At 41.0% G+C, this 19,506-nt stretch overlaps 1 protein-coding gene across 2 annotated transcripts in view; it reads left to right on the top strand.

Moving 5' to 3' along the window:
- The window catches only part of RAB3C (RAB3C, member RAS oncogene family), a 285,740-nt gene that overhangs the window by 223,993 nt on the left and 42,241 nt on the right, over positions 1–19,506 (top strand). For both annotated transcript variants that reach the window (XM_029942275.1, XM_029942273.1), the window contains exon 4: positions 13,640–13,764. In XM_029942275.1, the coding sequence (XP_029798135.1) occupies positions 13,640–13,764 (125 nt within the window). The remainder of the gene's footprint in view (positions 1–13,639; positions 13,765–19,506) is intronic.

Raw genomic sequence — 19,506 nt, forward strand, 5'->3', positions numbered from 1 at the left:
CTAAGCTGTCAGCCAGGAGCCCGATGCGGGGCTTGAACCACAAACTGTGAGAGCATGACCTGAGCTGAAGTCGGATGCTTAGCTGAGCCACTCATTCGCCCCAAAACACTGTGGTTTTAAAGGATTGTGGGGTGTGTGTGTGTGTGTGTGTGTGTGTGTGTGTGTTTGCGTGCACACACATGCGTGCACACACACTTGAGATAGATGATTTTTATGACAACCAGAACAATATTTCAGAGAGGGCAATTGAAAGGGCAAATTTAAAAAGGGAAATGTGATGTTGACTGAGAGCAGATGGTTCCTGGTTTGTCCAGATCTGAAAAACAGATCTGTTTTGCAGAACCCAAGATCTAGGAAAGGGACAGCAGCACCAGTTAAGTCCATGGCTTGGCCCTGAGTATAAAAATCTTTCTTTGCCACCCTGCTTACTCATTTTCTTTCTCTTTACTCCCCTCCTCATCAAGCTATAAAACTCTTGGGGATGGCCACTTTCCTACAGCCCCAACTCTTTTCTCTCAGACAGGATAGCAGTCTGAGCTCACCTCACAAAAGCGAACCACTGATGGCAGCGTCAAGAGCAGGTCCCCCAGACCGCCCTCCGTCCCCTGCCCCACTGATCTCCGCCACCATTTCCAGGCACGAGGCTCCCATAGAGTTCCTCAGCCCCTCATGGTCACCTCCCGTTCCGTAGCCTCAAAACTCCAACCCCGTCCTGGCTCTGAAGATCCTCTGCCTCAGTCTGTGCGTTTCTCTGATATGCAGGTTAAATCTTACTCTAGACTTAGCAATATTTCAAAGACCCATCATTATTTTTTTAAGTTCCTGACTGAGCCCGGTAACAGCAAGTAGAGAGAAGGATTATTGAGAGAAAGTTTAGTAAAGCGTCTTTCCATTTTTCCTTTATGACAAAGAGGAAAGAAAGAAAAACCTCTTGTAAAACCTGGATGTGAATACGTGTTCAGAAAAGAAGAGAAGTGGGAGGTTGGAGAGATGAACAAGGACCTGGCCTGTGGTCATTAAATAGGGTGGAGACAGTTGTTCAAACCGAACCTCCACCCAAACTCCTTACCCTTCTGAGTCTCTGCTCCCCATTCCCTTCTATTTCATCCTCTGTGCTTCTGGGACACTTTTAAGAAGCTTAGTAAGTGATAGGCCCTCACATACCCTGCCAATTTTAATATTAACATTTCAAGCCAAACTTTCTCTCTCTGTGTAGCAGCCTGAGGAAAGGGTTTAAGTCCCTTTCTTTATTTCCCTTAATATGGTGCTGCTCAAAGTGTCATTTAAAACCTAGCATCAGCATCATCTGGATGCTTGTTAGAAATGCAGAATCTCAGGGAGCCTGCATGGCTCAGTCAGTTAAGCATCCAACATCAACTCAGGTTATGATCCCAAGGTTCATGAGTTTGAGCCCTGCATCGGACTCTGTGCTTTTTAGCTCAGAACCTGGAGCCTGCTTTGGATTCTGTGTGTGTATGTATCTCTCTCTCTCCCTCCTCCCTCCTCCCTCCTCCCTCCCTCCCTCCTCCCTCCTCCCTCCCTCCTTCTCTCTGTCCCTCTCCTCTCTCTCTCTCCCTCCTCCTTCCCTCCCTCTCTCTGCCCCTCTCCTCTCTCTTTCTCTCTCTCTCTCTCTCTCTCTCTCTATGAAAAATGAATAAACATTAGAGAAAAATCTTTAAAAAATAAATGTGCAGACTCTCACACCCTCCCATGGACCTCCCAAATCAGAATATCCATGTGTAGAGTGTAGGAATCTGTTAAAGCAAAGCTTCCAAGTGATTCTGGTGCCTGTTAAGTCGGAAAAGCCGAACCCTCTGATCCATATCCCAGTGTCTCGATCACAGTTGCTGTTTAATAAACACTCCTTGATTTGAATGTAGTTGCTAGATTGTGGTATGGAGCCAAACCGCAGCTCTCCAAGAGCAGAGACCCTGTCTTCTTTATGCCATGTCCCCGCCTCCTCACGTGATGTCTGACAATGCATTTGGTAGGTTAAAATAGAGTTGGATAGTATTTTGTTTTGGCTTTGGTTTCTCTCCCTCTTTAACCTTTTCTAATTAAAGGTTACAAAACAGCAAAGAAAATCACAGTGAGGACTGTTGAGAGAATAATTTTGAGATAATCCATCAGTGCTGTGTGGGGTCTGGGGATAGGGGAAAGAGGGAATGGGGATCAAAGAGTATACTTATCATGATTAAAATAAAATGCTTAAAAACATACATCAGTGCCATGTGGATAATTAATGAAATCAATTTGCCAGTGATAGTACCTTCTCTTCATATAGCAATCAGGTTTTCAAAACTCTTTGGACATTTTTCTCACTGATCATTATAAAACTCTGGCACAGTATGTTCTTTTAAGAAGAGATTTTAAAACATAACTGAGAGAGTAGATCTGGTTCTCTGAAGTAAGTACTAAAACCCAAAAACCCAGAACTTGCAATTCCTGTTCTCATGGAATGATTTGCATTCCATTTGCACCATGCAGTGTCTGAGTGTTTCTGGTAATGTCCCTAAGTCTCCATTTCTGTTTCTTCATCTAGAAAATAGGGAGAATGATACTATCTACATTATACTGTCATAGAAATTAAATGAGATAAAAATAAATGTAAGAACAGTACATTGCCTCGCACAAAATAAGGATTTAACAAATGAAGCTACTGTTGTATTATTTGTTAAGTATTACATTATTATAATTGCTGTTATACTACACTGACTCCCACCAGGCTGACCAGCACTCCATCAGTAGGTTAGGAAGAGTCAGGGTCTTCTCTATCTCAGAAGGGGTTCCTTGCTAACTTGAGGGGACCTTTATGGTATTCAGTCTGATTCTCATGGCTGGAGGGTTTCTGAGTGCTGCCTTCCCACATGTCTCTACTGATGCTAATTTTTGTGGTCATGAAACCTAATAACCCACCAGGAAGGCTGGGTGTCTGCTGTGGTCGTAGCTCCTTCTCTGTCTCAATTTCAGGCTGCCTAGTGATTTCAAACCCATGCCTGCCTTGCATCAGCTGTTAAGTTGTTACGGTTAATTTCCTTTAAAAATGAGGTAAAAATCACAGCTATTATCCAAATATAAAATAAACACATGTCAAAAATTGTATTTAGCTCAGCAATTAATGATGGAATCAGTAAGATATTGCCCTGGGTTTAAGGACACAGATGGAGGCAGTCAGGAATGCTGAAGCAAATTTACCAATAGTTGCAAAATAGCTTAATATCCACAGACCAGTGATCAATTGTAATCCAGACACAGTTGACTTGAATTTCTATTTCCTATCAGCAAGACTTCGTCTATATTATTACCTGTTTTCTACCATCTGCAGAGCTGTGTAACAGATCAAAGACCATGAGAAACACATGACCTGGAAAGATGTACTAGACACAGCTCCCAGTAATCTTTTTTGCCCACTTCAAAGTCTTTCACCATTTTTCTCTGACAGTGATCCCAGAAGAGTGGGCGAATGATGGAAGAATGAATAGAGGGTATAAGTAGATTGGGTTTTCTCGTTTGCCCCCCAGAAAAGGATGCTTCACAGTGTTAGTCTTCAAAGGGGGATATGTGGACCTTTCTCCTTTTCCTGTCTTTATCTCCTGTTAATACCCTCTTCCCCTTTTCCTGCTGCTCCTACTCCAAAAGTCCTTCAGACAGGTGGTCCCATTCCTCCTCTATAGAAATTCCACTTTCCCCTCAGGCAAAAGAAGTTCCCACCCCCCACTCTTGGTCCTTTCTTAAAGTCTTGCAAAACTCAGTGCTCAGGCTTTGGCTGAATATGTATGGAAATTGTCCTTTGCTCGGCCACTGGGGCTACAAAGAGGAAGAACAAGGTTCTGGTATCTGAGCGAGGGCAGAGCAGATGCTAGATTGCTAGTTCAGCTTCCCCTCCAGCAACTCTGATTACTTAACATTAAGAAGGAAGCCATCTTGTAAAAGACCGTGAATTACCCCACAGAGAACAGACTCTTGTCTAATTTGAGGAAAGGATATTTCTGTTAACGTGACTTTGGCTTTGCCTGTTGTGGAAGAATAAACCCAGGCATTCACGAGCAGAGGACCCAGTGAAGGGGGCTCTCTCTTTGCTGTCCAGAGGTAGACACTTGCTGCACTTAGTTGCTGTTTTTCCTTCTTGCATAGAAGAGCTCTGTCCAGTAGTTACTACCTCACAGCAAGTTTTAAAAAAGGGAATTTGAAATCCTGAAAAATAAAAATGAGATAAGTTATAAGAGAAGCCTGCTGGAAACAGGCCCACAATTGGATTCAGACTAACACCACAGAATCTAATGTATGCTCCAAGGTAGTTCCAGGACCCCACTGATCAAGACAACTGCTTCTCAAGTTCTTCAAATAAATGCTCAGCATTGGCTCTCAGCAACAAACAGACTTCCTGCAGAGAGGCAAATGAAACATCCTTCAGAACTTCTAGTTCTGCTCATTCCCATGGTGATGACACTGTTTTTATGAAGATGTGGGGCATTTTTGGTTTCCCCAGGAGACATACTATTTTTTATTTTTAAAAGGTCATCAAATATTTACTGTATGCATTTCTTATGAAGTCTTGTGTGTAGCAAAATGTAGTTCCTTCTCTCCCCTGTGGAAGCAATCGGCATGTTAGAGAAATTGCAGGCATGGTGAGCCTTGGAATGTAGATCCACATTGGCCAACAGGTAGTTAGGTTATTTTGACCAATCTGTCCACATCTTGAGTCTCCACTTTGTCATTTACAAAATGAAGGAGTTGGATGACAGCCTTCTAAACCAACTCCTCCACCATGTTGAGGTGCTAAGTTACTCTCTGAGGTTGGGGCAAAAAAGAAAACGTGAGCCCTCCAGGGTAGACTGAATAGCTGGTCACACAGATGGCTTTTGCAGGCTTTGGAGGGGACAGCACTTGCTTTCCCGCACCATGGACACTGCAGGATATAAAAGGCCAAGCTAAACTCTGCTAGCAGCACGTCCCAGAAGGGGTATGATATGGGATAGGCATTGCATATGAAGGTGATTTTTCTCCTGTGCTTTTTAAAATGTTTGCTTATATTCTAAACTAACTTCTTAACCATTTTTGCCTCATTCAACCTATTATTTGTTCATTTATTTGGTCAGTAATTAAAAATTGTTTAAGGGGCATCTGGGTGGCTCAGTCATTGAAGCATCCACCTTCAACTCAGGGCATGATCTCGTGGTTTGTGGGTCAAGCCCTGCACTGGGCTCTGTGCCGACAGCTTGGAGCCTAGAGCCTGCTTCGAATTCTGCATCTCCCTTTCTCTCTGCCCCTTCCCCACTCATGCTCACTCTCGCTTTTTCGCTCTCTTGCTCTCTCTCTTTCAAAAATAAACATTAAAATTTTTTAAAAATAAGAACATAAAAATTGTTTGTGAATTTATAAGTACCAGACATTATCTTAAATGCAGGAGACAGAATGGTGATTTGAACAGTTGAGCTCCCTGCCGTCATAGAACCGATACTCTGGGGGGAGGACGTAGCAAGTATAAAGGTCCTAGTGAGGAAAGTATAGGGTGCACGTGGGCCCACAGAAAGGCCACCTAGTTCAGAGGAGTGTGTGCTGAGAAGGATGGGAGAAAATGAGACAGCTTGACACAGAGGCAATAAATGTGAATGAGACAGGGGTTTATGTGATAGCTACAGGTGGATATCTTGAAAAATTAATGAAACTTAGGTTTAGTGGTGAATCAGTAAACTTTAACAAAAGAGGAAAAAAATCTGAGGTAAAGAATTGCTAATTTCCATATTGTAAAATCCACCGCATTGGTCAATGTCAGGGTACAAACAAGCTAGCCAGCAATACCCAGGAGCCTTTAATATTTAACAGCAGTGCTTTTGAGCCCATGGTACCAGCTCCAGACAGTGCCTTTTGGTGAGATTTGGGCCTTTTAGTTGGACCAGCTCCTTTGAAGTATCAAAGTAGGGGTTCCCCCAGTCTTGGACAAGAGTTTATATAAAAGTAGTGCAAGAAACAGGCCCAGAGAGGTACAGAAAAGAGCTTAGAAAGGGAAGGAAGCCAATAAAATCTGTGTTCCGGCTGCAGTTGATATGTAGAACTTAATCCTGCCTGAAAGTTCTGAGAATCAATGTGACAGCAGTCTGAGGAGGAAGGGAGCTGGGTTTCGCTACACCCACTCCTGTCAGTTCCTGGCTGAGGTCTCCTCCTGAGTATGTTATTTCCCTGTTACATTTGATCTCCCCTGTGTCCTTGCATTGCTCTGGAGACGATTTTAACGCAAATTGCTGTAGATGTTGGCAGTTGGAAGTCAGCTCGCCAAGTGCAGAAGGGGTATGTTATGGGCAGAGTGCCAACATCATCTGCTCCATATTGCCTTGTACTTAATCTGTATTTGTAATTTGCGTTACTTAAATTGGGCCCTCAAATTTTCGTTAGTTTCAGGCCTTAAAAAACTTGGAACCACCCATTGCAATAGCTCCTCTTTGTTGAAAAAGGTAGTATATATGGAAAATTGAAAGAAATTAATGTCTATATAAGAACTGTGAGAAAGGAAGACAGTAAGAGCCAAAATGAAAATGTTAAGCCACACCCTAAAAAGGGTGTTATGTTAAATACAGCTCTTTGAGATTTGGCTGAGATTTGCTGGTCTCTGCAGAACTCAGCTGGGCTCTTAGCTTGTCATTTCTGGGGCAGGCTGACAGAGCAGCCCCATTCAAGTTAGCTCTTTCCCTGATGAAGAGCAAGAATACAGGAGGACCGAAGGAACCTCACAATGCCTATGTTGGCCATGGTTCACCCATGGCTCATGTCACATCTCCTCATATTCCATTGGCTAAGTCAACTCATTTGGCCCAATCCAAAGCTGATATGGCAGGAAAATAAAATCCACCTACAGGGAAAGAACTGATGACCCAGTGAGGTGGTAGCACAGTCTACTATAGAATTTTCACCACAATGTTAGTGATAATCTAGAGACGGTGATATTTCTGGTAATTTTTATTATTTAGCTTTTTCTATTACTAGAATTTTTAATAGAAAGATAGTAATTTTACTAAGCCAATGTCTGTAAATAACAACATAGATCAAATATTGGGAGCCTTTATTTGAGGATACTTTTTTAAAGTCCTTTTTAAATTCCTTTATTAAAGGAGTTATGTCCATCTAAAAAGCCTAGTCCCTCAACTTCTTAATACTATCTATTATTACCCTTTCAGTATATGTAAATCATTACATTTTATTATGTTTCTATTGGTTTCCTTACCATTACTCTCTCATGTTAAAATTTCTTCATGTATACCTTTTTTTTCTCTTAATGTTTATTTATTTTTGAGAGAGATAGAAGGAGAGTACAAGCTGGGGGGGGGAGAGAGAGAGAGAGAGAGAGAGAGAGAGAGAGAGAGAGAGAGAAACACAGAATCCAAAGCAGACCCTAGGCTCTAAGCTGTCTGCACAGAGCCCAACAAGGGCTCCAACCCACAAACCCTGAGATCAAGACTTGAGCTGAAGTCTGATGCTTAACCCACTGAGCCACCAAGGTGCTCCCATGTGTATCTTTGCAAATCACTTGCAAATATTTTAGGTGTTGGATGGGAAATAAGGAAGCAGATGATTTAAACCATAAAGAGAAAAGGTGTGGGGAGAGAGTCAGCCTAGGAATGCTTGGCCCCAGTTCCACATACAAATCACCTAGAGAGAGATTTTTTAATTCCTATGATGAAGTCCCTAGAGGTTATGATTTAATTGTTCTGTGTTGGAGTATTTTTTTTTAAACTCTCCAAGGGTTGACAAAAATTGAATAAATAGGTGATTAATTGGCAAGAAAGTAACAGAAAGGCATCCCTACTTGATGAGCAGTAGCAGGCTGGGAAATTTTCTTACAAATTGGAAGTTGGTCAAGAAGCTGTAGAGCTGTAGGGCTCCTGAAGTTTGAAGAGAAAAGGGAAATAAATGGATGCTCCTGGAGGCAGATGACCTTCCAGAATTAAGAATGGGACTGCTGTTGAGGTCTCTTCAGGCTCCCCTGGGTGCGGAAGAGCCAACCCCATGCTCTCTGACACCCTGTTCTTCCCACATAAAGCCCAAATCATACCCTGGGAGAGAATTGCTTTCTTGCATCACTGATACATATGTCATGGACTGGTTTTCACAACATTGTGACTAGCCAAATCCAGCATCGATGACAGCAGGTTGAACTCCTAGGAGATTTCGTGGATACCCAAAACAGGGAAGAAGCAGCAGCGATGGAGAAATTTGGCTTATTTACAGCTCTCCGATCAGAAATTATTCTGCAGAATTCGGTCATATATGTGGAAAATATGAAAAGCCTTCATCATCTTTGCTTCATAATATAAAACAAAAGCAGAAAACAACAAAAACCTATATATATGTTTATGGAGAAAATAAAAATGAAAATATATGGGGGTTGTGTTTTTTTTGTTTTGGCCTTTGTTTTAGCTAATAACAGATTTTTTAATAACTGTGATCCTGGTAAGGCTGACTTAATTGCCATTTGTAGAGTAACCATGGTGACAAGCATATTGCTTCTGATTCCATTAATCTTGTTGAGATTAACCATAAATCCCGAAGGATCTTTAGCAGTGATTCAGAAATAAATCATCTTTTCACACGTATATTGTTTGGTGACAGCCACTTTCTTTAAATGTGTCTCTAACCAACAAAGAAATAAGACAAGCCTAAATGAGGTGATTAAAAATCCACCTCCCAAATAAAACATTTTACAAAATACAGCAAATTACCAAGAAAGTAAACACATAGAAATTACATGTAAAGGAGGATTTACTCAGCAAATGTGTGTCCTATTCCAGCAGACATAGAAGAGGAAGACTATTCTATCCGATCTGGAAATTTACCTATGTATGACCTTGACCTCGAGATACGCAATGGAGACAAATTTGATATTTTTTAATGAAAAAAGACTTCCAGTTATTTAGAATATAGAAATTAGGATGAGTTGAGCTGGATTTGGGAAGGGGGCAGCTGGTTGGCTAACCTAGGACTAAGAATAATGTATTGTCACCCCACCTAAAACCACATTTGTCCTGCAGCAGCCACAGAGAATGAGTGCAAAAGACGGTAAGCTCATTTTACAGATGAAGATATTGAGGCTAATGAATGTAGAATGACTTCCCCAGACTCCCGTAGTGTTAGAGCTTTCTTTTAAACTGATTGAATAAATTGGTAGGATTCTGAGTTGAAAGACATGGAAGTTGAATTAACATCCCAACCTTCTTCTGACCTTAATTCACATTATGTCTTGATGAAATAAGTACAAGTCAGGGTCTTTATCAACTCATGGGGCTTACACTTAATCTGCAAATTTTTCTGAGTTAAGGGAGTCCTCTGAGCTCATTTCAACCTCTGTCTTCATACATAAATACCAGGAAAATAATAGCACTTTACAGAATCTAAGATGCACAATTTTTGTATGTTAACATCTTTGAAATTGGAATATGTCTTATAATCAGTGGCTTCTTACAATCAGTATCCAACAGTATCAAAGATGCATTTCATTCCCTGTATGTGCACTAACTTAGTCATAGCTGCTTTTATTGTTATTACCTCAATTGAGTACCAGAAAGGGTTGTAAATTTAATGTGAATATTCATGTTGGTAATGACCATCATTTTATATTTTCTTGAGAGGCAACAAGCTATAGGATTTAAGAAGGAAAGGTAACCACAAATAGTTGGGTTCGTTGACTTTAGTATTGAGATAGTTATAGAATAATTATTATGTACTAAGCAAAGCAACTGAAGATCTGAAAAATTGCTAAATCCCTCAGAATATGTAAAATAAATTTCAGAGCAAAAAGAAGCTGACGTGAATGATAAATGTGTCTAATAAGCCTATTGGGAAAGCGTTGTGTCGTAGTTTCATTGCTGCTAATTTTTGTTCTTGGCCATTCATCAAATACTTTTCGTCATATAATTCACAGCACCTTGGATTCTATGATGTGTGGTAATTCACAAATCAACCAGCATGGTTCTGTCCCCTCTAGTTGGTGACTGGACTTTGCCTAAAGCTACTCTCACGGTGGTAGACGTCACCAGGAAGTCCACAGTAGTCAAACCAAAGCCAAACTCTGGGCATTTGAACCCCTGAATCTAACAATAAGATTAACCAATTCTGATGGCAAATTAATCTTCTGTTCATCTCAGCAAAAGTAACGCAGACCATAATTTTAATTGGTTTTAAAAAAGAGAGAAAATAATTTCCATCAGCTATTGAAGATAAAAACCTTTCAAGATAAAGGTTTTTAATAATTTCCCAGTACTTGTAAACAATAACATTATTTCCTTGACAATTTAGGACATTGGGGAGGTTACATTAAAATACTAGTAACAAAGGGGAGGGAAATGGTTTTGATACAATTATGACTATAAATATGTTTTTACACATAGGGAATGGTGAGTGTTGTTCATGCATAAATGTAGAGCTCATCCAGTAGCTTAAGACCCCATGGGTTATTAAATCAACAGAAATGAGATATTCATACCTGTTGAATTGTAGAAGCACATATTCCATCACTTTGGCCTAAGAGTACAAATCAGCCAGCCATGTTGTTTGTTTTTCACTTTCACAAAGGTATATCCTGGTTAAGTTTATACAAACAGGGTTGTCGAGGATGTCTGCCTAGGTTAGGGGTGCTAAATTTCATCCAGTAAGCATTTGCCCCCTGTAAACTCAGAAAGCCATATCCTTTATATACTAGCCTCAACCCCGCCCTTACCGAAAGTCACTCTCCTGTGACTCCCCTCTCACTAACCTCATTCTGGTTATTTGATTTTTAGCTATGGGCCAGGATTACTTTCTTTATTTGGTTCCTTGCTGTATGCCAGGATAACTTTGTTAACATAAGGGCTCTCTGCCTTGCGCCTTTCCAGGCATAGCCAAGGCCAAGCCTTGGCTAATAAGACCTATAGGAGCAGAGGGATAATTTAAAAAATACCTGAGGAAATCCAATTAGATTTGAGTTCCTTTGAAAGAACCTTTGGAATTTTTTTGGTAAAACTATGTTAGTCCTTGAGAGTTCATGTGTATTCAAGTAGAGCATGCATTTTTACAACTTAATTCACTATGAATTTATCATTTTTCATAGCCCACACACATAAGTTGAGGTGAGAGAAAATTAGAGAGTTTTGAATGTTTGCTTTCATTTCCCCAGCTTATAGATGCAGGCTGAATCCCTTGTTGCTGGAGGGGAATCGATTATTAACTTAGGTATTACTATTAGAAAGATGATTGTCTCCAGATTTTTTTCTGACAAAATATACTTTACGTCTGAGATGTTCACATGGGACACAACTATTTTCATCTCATTTGAAAACGTGTACTTGGTTCAGGGGAATGCTCCGAAATAAAACACTGTCTGCTTTGTAGCTCTGATCATTCTTCTCAGAAGGTAGAAATAGTGATCACATCTCACTGGGAGATCTCTTGCTAGAGTTGAGTATTTGATTTCATTCTCTGTACAAGTTGAGAACAGACTGTCACTATTTTCTCTTTCATAATCCTGAAAGACTTGACAATTGCTAAGCAGAAACATTTCTAAGCTTTTCTTTTTCTGACATTTTACAAATCCCTTCTTTTAAACTTATCATTTTATTTTTCAACATCTCTGTCTTGACCCCCCGACCACCCATGGAGTGCTAGGTCTTTCCCACATATCTTAGATTGTTGTTCCCAAATAAAAACATGACCATTAGAAAGGGAGGAGTAAAGAACATAGCTTCCTTTCAGCTTTTTCTCTAAAATGATAACAAGCGCACAGGAATTTCAGTTCTCAAACTTAAATAGCAGGGTTACATGTTTCAGAGCATAGGCTTGATAGCTATACTAACCTGGGTTTGATGTCTTATTCTGACCATTGACTACCTGGCTGTTCTTGGGATAATTATTTAACCTCTCTAGGCTTCAGGTTTCTCAATGGTAAAATGGGGATGATAATAATATCCCTCTGATTCTAAGGATTAAATTCATGTAACATATCTGACCTATTTAGGACTATCCCTGCAAATACAAACTATTACAGGTCTATCTCAATTTCAAAATCAGAAGTTGGCTATGTTCATCATGATCCATCCTAGAAATTTATTCAGAATTCTGGATATCCTGCCTATGTTTTAAACTGCCAGGGGCGCCTGGGTGGCTCAGTCGGTTGGGCGTCCAGCTTCGGCTCAGGTCATGATCTCTCAGTTCGTGGGTTTGAGCCCTGCGTCGGGCTCTGTGCTGGCAGCTAGCTCAGAGCCTGGAGCCTGCTTCAGATACTGTATCTCCCTCTCTCTCTGAGCCTCCCCTGCTTGTGCGCTCTCTCTCTGTCTCTCAAAAATAAATAAAAAACATTTTTAAAAAAGTAAAAAAAAAAACCTGCCAGCCCATTATATTGTCATTTTTATATTACCTGGCATTTTTCTCTATAAAGTGTAAACCATGAGTATATTAGTCGTTAGGATCCACTTTTAAAAATTAACATTATCAGGGCGCCTAGGTGGCTCAGTAGATTGGGTGTCCAACTTCAGCTCAGGTCATGATCTCACAGCTCCTGAGTTTGAGCCCTGTGTAGGGCTCTGTGCTGACTACAGCAGAGCCTGGAGCCTGCTTCCGATTCTGTGTCTCCATCTCTCTCTGCCCCTCCTCCAGTTGCGCACACACACTCTCTCTCTAAGATAAATAAACATTAAAAATTTGTCTTAAAAATTTAGAAGTTAACACCATCCCCTTATTTCCTAGGCCCTAATTATCCTAGCTCTTTAAGTTGTTGTAATAAGGGAAAATTATCTTTTTGTGTGATGGGCTTCCCAGAATTGAGTTTCTAGGAACATGGGATTTTTACTGCAAAAACTGAGGACATGGTGAGCAAACCAGGATGGTTGGCTGCTCCAAGTATAAAGATACTACATAAGGTGGAGGTAGAAGGGCGAGATAGTAGGAATATTAATATCACCAAATAAAACAGAATTATTTTTCTTAAGTTTATGTATTTTGAGAGAGAGGAAGGAAGCATGAGCAGGGGAGGGTCAGAAAGAAAGGGGAAGAGAGAAAATTCCAGGCAGGCTCCATGCTGTCAGTGTAGAGTCTGACACAGGACTCAAACCTATGAACCGCAAGATAATAACCTAAGCCAAAATCAAAAGTCAGACATTTAACTGACAGAGCCACCCAGGCACCCTAAACCAGAATTCATTTTTTCTTAATTTTTAAACGTTTTATTCTTATTTTTGAGAGAGAGAGAGAGAGAGAGAGAGAGAGAGAGAGAATGTGTGTGTGTGTGTGCGAGAGAGAGAGAGAGAGAGAGAGAGAGAGAGAGAGCGCGCGCGCACACAAGGAAGGGTCAGAGAGAGAGGGAGACAGAGAATCCGAAGACAGCCCCAGGCTCTGAGCTGTCAGCACAGAGCCGGACACGGGGCTCAAACCCAAGAACCATGAGATCATGACCTGAGCCAAAGTCAGACGCTTAACTGACTGAGCCACCCAAGCGCCCCTAAAACAGAATTCTTAATACAACACCATTGTTCCCTTGATTTTTGATTCGTTCAGTCTCTGAGTATCTGAAAAATAAAATTGTACTGAACTAATTCTAAATGTCAGGCATTTGGGCTTAAGATTTTGCTGTTCTCTCCTCTGATCATTTTTTTTTTTTTGCCTGTTCTTTTTCTTTTAGGTCAACTCAAATTAAAACATACTCTTGGGATAATGCCCAGGTTATCCTTGTTGGGAACAAATGCGACATGGAAGATGAGCGGGTCATCTCAACGGAGAGAGGCCAACATTTAGGAGAACAGCTTGGTAAGTGATAAATTAACAAAAAAGCAGAGGTTGGTAACTGTTTGTAACACCACACAGAGTAACAGCTAATTGCTAGGGTGGGTGTCATGAAAAGACTGTCGACTTTGAATGGAAACCAACATATCCTTGGTAAGTAAGAAGTGGATCTCCTCCTACTTTCTCTGGCACTATTAGAATCCAAGCATGATAACAAAAGCAAAATAGCCAGAATGTTGATCTAGTACAAGGTATTCAAATTCTTATTCCATGAGAAATGCAGTTTAAGCCTTGCCTGCTATTTTTTGTTGCTGTTTTCTTTTCCCTCCATATCCAACATTTTGCACTGAGTGAGCACTTTATTCTCCTGGAGGAGTTCAGTTGCGCTGAATAGGTCATACTATATAGATAGCAGTTCTGGGGACATCACTGACAACCTGTTGCTGTCAAAACTGTCTTTGGGACTCCATCTCTCAAGAATGAGTATCATGACCCATGCCTACTTTACCAAGCGTTTGTAGATAAAACCAGGATTAAAAAAAAAGATATTAGAGGGCTTTAGAAGTCACAAAGCCATTTTAAAAACAAAACAGTGTATCTTGAGAGAAAAATCTGGAGTGAGTAAGGTAGAGTTTTGGTGCACAGCAGGGTCTCATGACTAAGTTTTTAGCTCAAGGCATTTATACTGAGCACCTGGTGTATGCCCTGCACCGCAGCAGATAACACAGGGAACACAGACGAGTATGATTCATAGTCCCTGGAATCAAGTTGCTTTCGGTCAAGTAGGAAAACTAGAGATGTGCATAGAAAAGCAGAAACAGTGAAAGCAGGAGAATTAGGAGGTAGATGCCAAGAGGAGAGCAACAGGGGGAAGGAGGTAAATCGGGAGAGAGGTGCCAGGAAGTGTGGGGCGGGGTGGGACAGGAGGCGGGTAAAACTCAAAGCAGACAGGACACCTGGAGGGAAAGTGTGTGGAATTGAGCAGAACAGGCCAGAAAGAGATGAGAGGACATAGAGATCATATGGGTTCAAAGCCAAGCTAAGGCCTGAATGGACTCTACAGGAGAACAGAATATGAAAACCACCAAGGGGAGAGGAAACTTTATGAATAAAGGGCACAGTGGAGCTAAGACTGTGAGAGGAGAATGAGTAAAAAAGTTGGAACCTAGCATAATACTATGGAAGTAGAGAATGGATTTAGGGAACAATTCTAGAGCAAAAGAGCTGGAATTCCTACTATTCCTGCCCCTCTTCCTTCCCCTTCCCCTCTCCCTCCTTACATAACAGGAAACAGAGGTATTCTTAATAGACTCTGGCTTTCGAGCCTTTTTGGCCAGTACCTACAGTAAGAAATATGTTCAGGGGCACCTAGGTGGCTCAGACGGTTAAACATCTGACTTCGGCTCAGGTCATGATCTCATGGTTTGTGGTTCGAGCCCCGTGTTGGCCTCTGTGCAGACAGCTCAGAGCCTGGAGCCTGTTTCAGATTCTGTGTCTCCCTCTCTCTGCCCCTCCCCCACTCATGCTCTGTTTCTCTCTGTATCAATAATAAATAAACATAAAAAAAAATGTTCAATTTAGCAACCCAGTGCCTATGTATGTACAGAGAAAGGATGAAACAGAAGTTTCACAAAATATATTTACCCTCACTAGATGAGATTCATTCTGATATTTTTGTATCCTCTCCTGTTTCTCCTTTTATCTTTTAATAGTGGTCTCAACCCACTGTTGATCTTAGGACCTAGTGATGGGCCTCACCCAACAATTTGATAAGCACTGCTATGAAGGGGTGCTTTGGGATCACTTTGCTGGTCCCGGGCGGCACAGACTGGGGAAGCAGGGAGCCTCTCCGTGGGTCACTCTGTCACGTGGTAATGTCATAAAAGAACTATGAGCATTCTGAGAGCTTGAACGTTTCTCCATGAGATCAGTGCTCTCGTTAGACTGACGGCCGCCACTCGCAGGCCACAAGAACTGTCCCATCATTGTCCGCGGAATGGCCCGTGAGAAAGTCACATGGCTGTGGTTGCTCTTGAGCCTTTATCATTTCATTCAGAGGGGCTCTCCCCTTCTCTCACTTTCACAGTGTTTTTCTCTTAAGTCTGGAAAACTTGGCATTCTCTCTTTAATCCTCTCAGCACGTCAGGAAATGAGGAGTGGAGAATGGGAGGTCTCCAAGAGAGAAGGAAACCTAGCAGAGGGCTAGCAGGGTGGTTTCCTGAAACCATCTCTCCTTATCCTGCATTTTCTTCGCTTGTCAGGCGTGGGCCACACGGCGGGCCGGGGAACCGCTCCACAGATAGACAGCGTCTGTATATATTAACCTGTGTTTGGTTCAAACAAAAATATAGTGAAGCCAAATACTGTTTAATGTTAAGAGTACGGAGCCTGGTAACTGCATAAATCATTTCTATTCTAACAAACTACTTGGGTGTCCAAAGAGCAGGTTATGGAAGGGAGCATCAGGATCATGGGAATGCGGGGCACCTGGGTGGCTCAGCCCGTTAAGCATCTGACTCTTGATTCCGGCTGAGGTCATGATCTCACGGTTCATGAGATCAAGCCCCAGATAGGGCTCTGCACTGACAGTGCGGAGCCTGCTTGGGTTTCTCTCTCCCTCTCTGCCCTTCCCCCACTCGTGTGCATTTTCTCTCTCTCAAAATACACAAACATTAAAACAAAAAAAGAATGATGGTAATGCATCAAGAGGGTGACCTTTATTAGAATGCCTGTGCCTGGTGTCAACACGACCCCTTCTACAATACCCAGACGTAGGAAAGTTCCTGTAATTGTGAGGCAGGAACGTTTTATACTCCTGTGCAGGTTTTTCAAATGGTTCCTAATTGATTTCTTTTCTCTCTATTTAATATAACCCAGCAGTTGTCATAGCAACCAACACTTGTGCATTCTTAGAGAGTCATTTACTTCCTTTAATGTGGCTTGTTCTTATGACTACACACACTTCTACAAATAATCATGAGAGATCATTTGTATGGAAATAAAACCACTCTCACAATCCAAATTAAGTATTTTAAAGGTCTTTGTTTTGTAAGAAGTACTAGTAAAACTCCGTTGTCCAAAATACTCTCACATAGACACAGAGGCTGGGCACTCCTTTTTTAAAAAATTTTTTAAATGTTTTTAATTTATTTTTGAGAGAGAAAGAGAGACAGTGCGAGCAGGGGAGGGTCAGAGAGAGAGGGAGATATAGAATCCAAAGACAGGCTCCAGGCTCTGAGCTAGCCGTCAACACAGAGCTTGACGCTGGGCTCAAACCCACGAACTATGAGATCATGACCTGAGCTGAAGCCGGACGCTTAACCGAGTGAGCCACCCAGGTACCCCTGGGCACTCCTTTTTACATGTCATTTCCACATTTGGGTGGATGGCTGAAAATAACTGTTTCATCAGTCTGGTTACAATTAATTCTTCATCGTGGATGGTTAAACCCATACAACATTTGCTAATCGTGATGAGGGCACTTGAAGGAACTGAGTTGTAGCTAAGGTTTTTAAATCTTTGTATGGCAGACGCCCTTGTTAATCCAGTTTAGTTCACCAAACATGCAAGTGTCCACAGCGTGTCAGCTGCTAGGAATTCTATACCCCACCTCCCAGGAACAAACACTGTGGTGCCTGAGATAAAGTGTGCAGACAATGAGCATTTTTCTGGCCTTTTATTTCCTGATTGTTTGTTCCATTTGGCCCCATTGGGTATGCCCTCCTTATAGAACTTGGCCTTCTTTGCTTCTATCCCATCCTGCCCTCCGTTCTCTTCCTCGCTCCCTTGTCATACCTTTTGTTTTCTTGAAGGCCCCTCCTTTTCTGCCTCTTCCACTTTGGCTCTACTTCCTGAGCTCACCACTCTTCACTATGTCCGCGCTCCCTTAGATATTCCTCTCGCTTCCATGGTTAGAACTCCTACAGACCATGAAAACCAAATCTTTTTTTTTTTAATTCTAGTATAGGTAACATACAGGATTTTATTAGGTTAAGCTATACAATGTAGTGATTTAGCACTTCCATACCTTACTCAGGCTCATCACAGGTACATTCCGGAACCCCATCACGTGTATCATTGTTCCCTGCCCTCTTTTTAGTAACCGTCAGTGTGTTCTCGATAGCAAGACTGTGTTTCTTGGTTTGATTCTTTCTCTTTTTTTCCCTTCACTTTTTTGTTTCATTTCTTAAGTTCTACCTGTGAGTGAAATCATATGGTATTTCTTTCTCTAACTGACTTACTGCACTTAGCATAATTAATACACTCTAGCTCCATCCATATCATTGCAAATGGCAAGATTTCATTCGTTTTTGTGGCTGAATAATATTCCATTGTGTGTGTGTGTGTGTGTGTGTGTGTGTGTGTGTGTGTGTGTGTGTATCATATCTTCTTCACCTATTCGTCAACTTGTGGACATTTGGGCTGCTTCCAAAATTTGGCTCTTGTAAATACTACTATAAGTGTAAGAGGACATGTAAGCCTTTCATTTAGTGTTTTTGTATTTTTGTAGTAAACACCAGTAGTGCGAATCCTGGATCATAGGGTAGTTACATTTCTAGCTTTCTGAGGAGCCGCCATACTTTTTCCACAGTGGCTGTACCAGTTTGCATTTCCACCACCAGTGACAATGACTTCTTGTTCTAGCCCTGACTGCTCCCTTGAGCTGCAGGCTCCTCTCTCTCCTTACCCGCCAGTGGTGCTTCTGATTTAGGGAGGTCCTTAAATCATCTGCAGCAAAATTGCCTGTGGTTCTTTTTCAAGGGCACATTGTCAACCCAACTCAAGCCTGTTGCATTAGTTTCTAAAGCGGAAGCCCAGGAATCTACATTTTTAAGGAACTCGCTGTGACTTTTCACACAACAGTAATTTTAGAACGCTGGCTTAGATAGTGGCATTAGGAGAGAGCAGAGAATTGCTCTGAGAGCTAAACATTATCCTACAACTGATATTATTCCTTTAATGCACGTTTTAACATTTACTACAGATACATGTAACTATCCCAATATATAGAAATGTTTTAGGTTCTTATTTTGTCTGAATAATAAATTTATAATATGGTAATAATCTAGATAAATGTACATTATAGCTTAACTTTTGAAAGTAAAACTAATATTAAATTAGAAAAAAAGAGAAATAATTTTTTTCTAAATCAAAGTCACTTAACTAGAAATGAGAAAAAATAAATTTACAGAGGGGAAGAGATTTGTATTGCCTTGAAATTATAGATGAAATACTATTTGAACTATTTTTATAAGCTCTGGCAAGGCAGAAAGTACAGAAATTCTGAGGTTTGCCAAAAATGTATTCAGAGAAACAAAAACAGAAGATAAACTAAAATTGAGAGAAGTGATTATTTTTTATACATAATTTTTAACGATCCAGTTTTGAAATGTTTCTAATTTGGGTTGATATTTCTTCCTAAAGCAAATAATAGATACTTATTCCCTATTACTCTTCATTCAGGCCGTTGTCATGATCTTATGTGCGTGCTTTCGTAAATTCCAGACCCTTTGTCTGCATCTTTCCCCTTGTCCAGCACAGAGACCCCATGAGGATTTCTGACAACTATAAAATATGTTACCACTTGGCCACTTTTCCAATCTGAAATAATTTCCCTCCCATCCTACCACTATAATGACTGACTTTGTTTTGATTATTCATCTGACAAATATTTATTAAACACTGACAATGACATCAGGGAGTCATAAAATATGTATCTTTTTTTTGTTAGGAAGCTTAACATGTGGTCTGTATCTCAGAAATAGA

Source organism: Suricata suricatta, chromosome 6 (assembly GCF_006229205.1).
Source record: "Suricata suricatta isolate VVHF042 chromosome 6, meerkat_22Aug2017_6uvM2_HiC, whole genome shotgun sequence".
NCBI classification, from domain to species: domain Eukaryota; kingdom Metazoa; phylum Chordata; class Mammalia; order Carnivora; family Herpestidae; genus Suricata; species Suricata suricatta.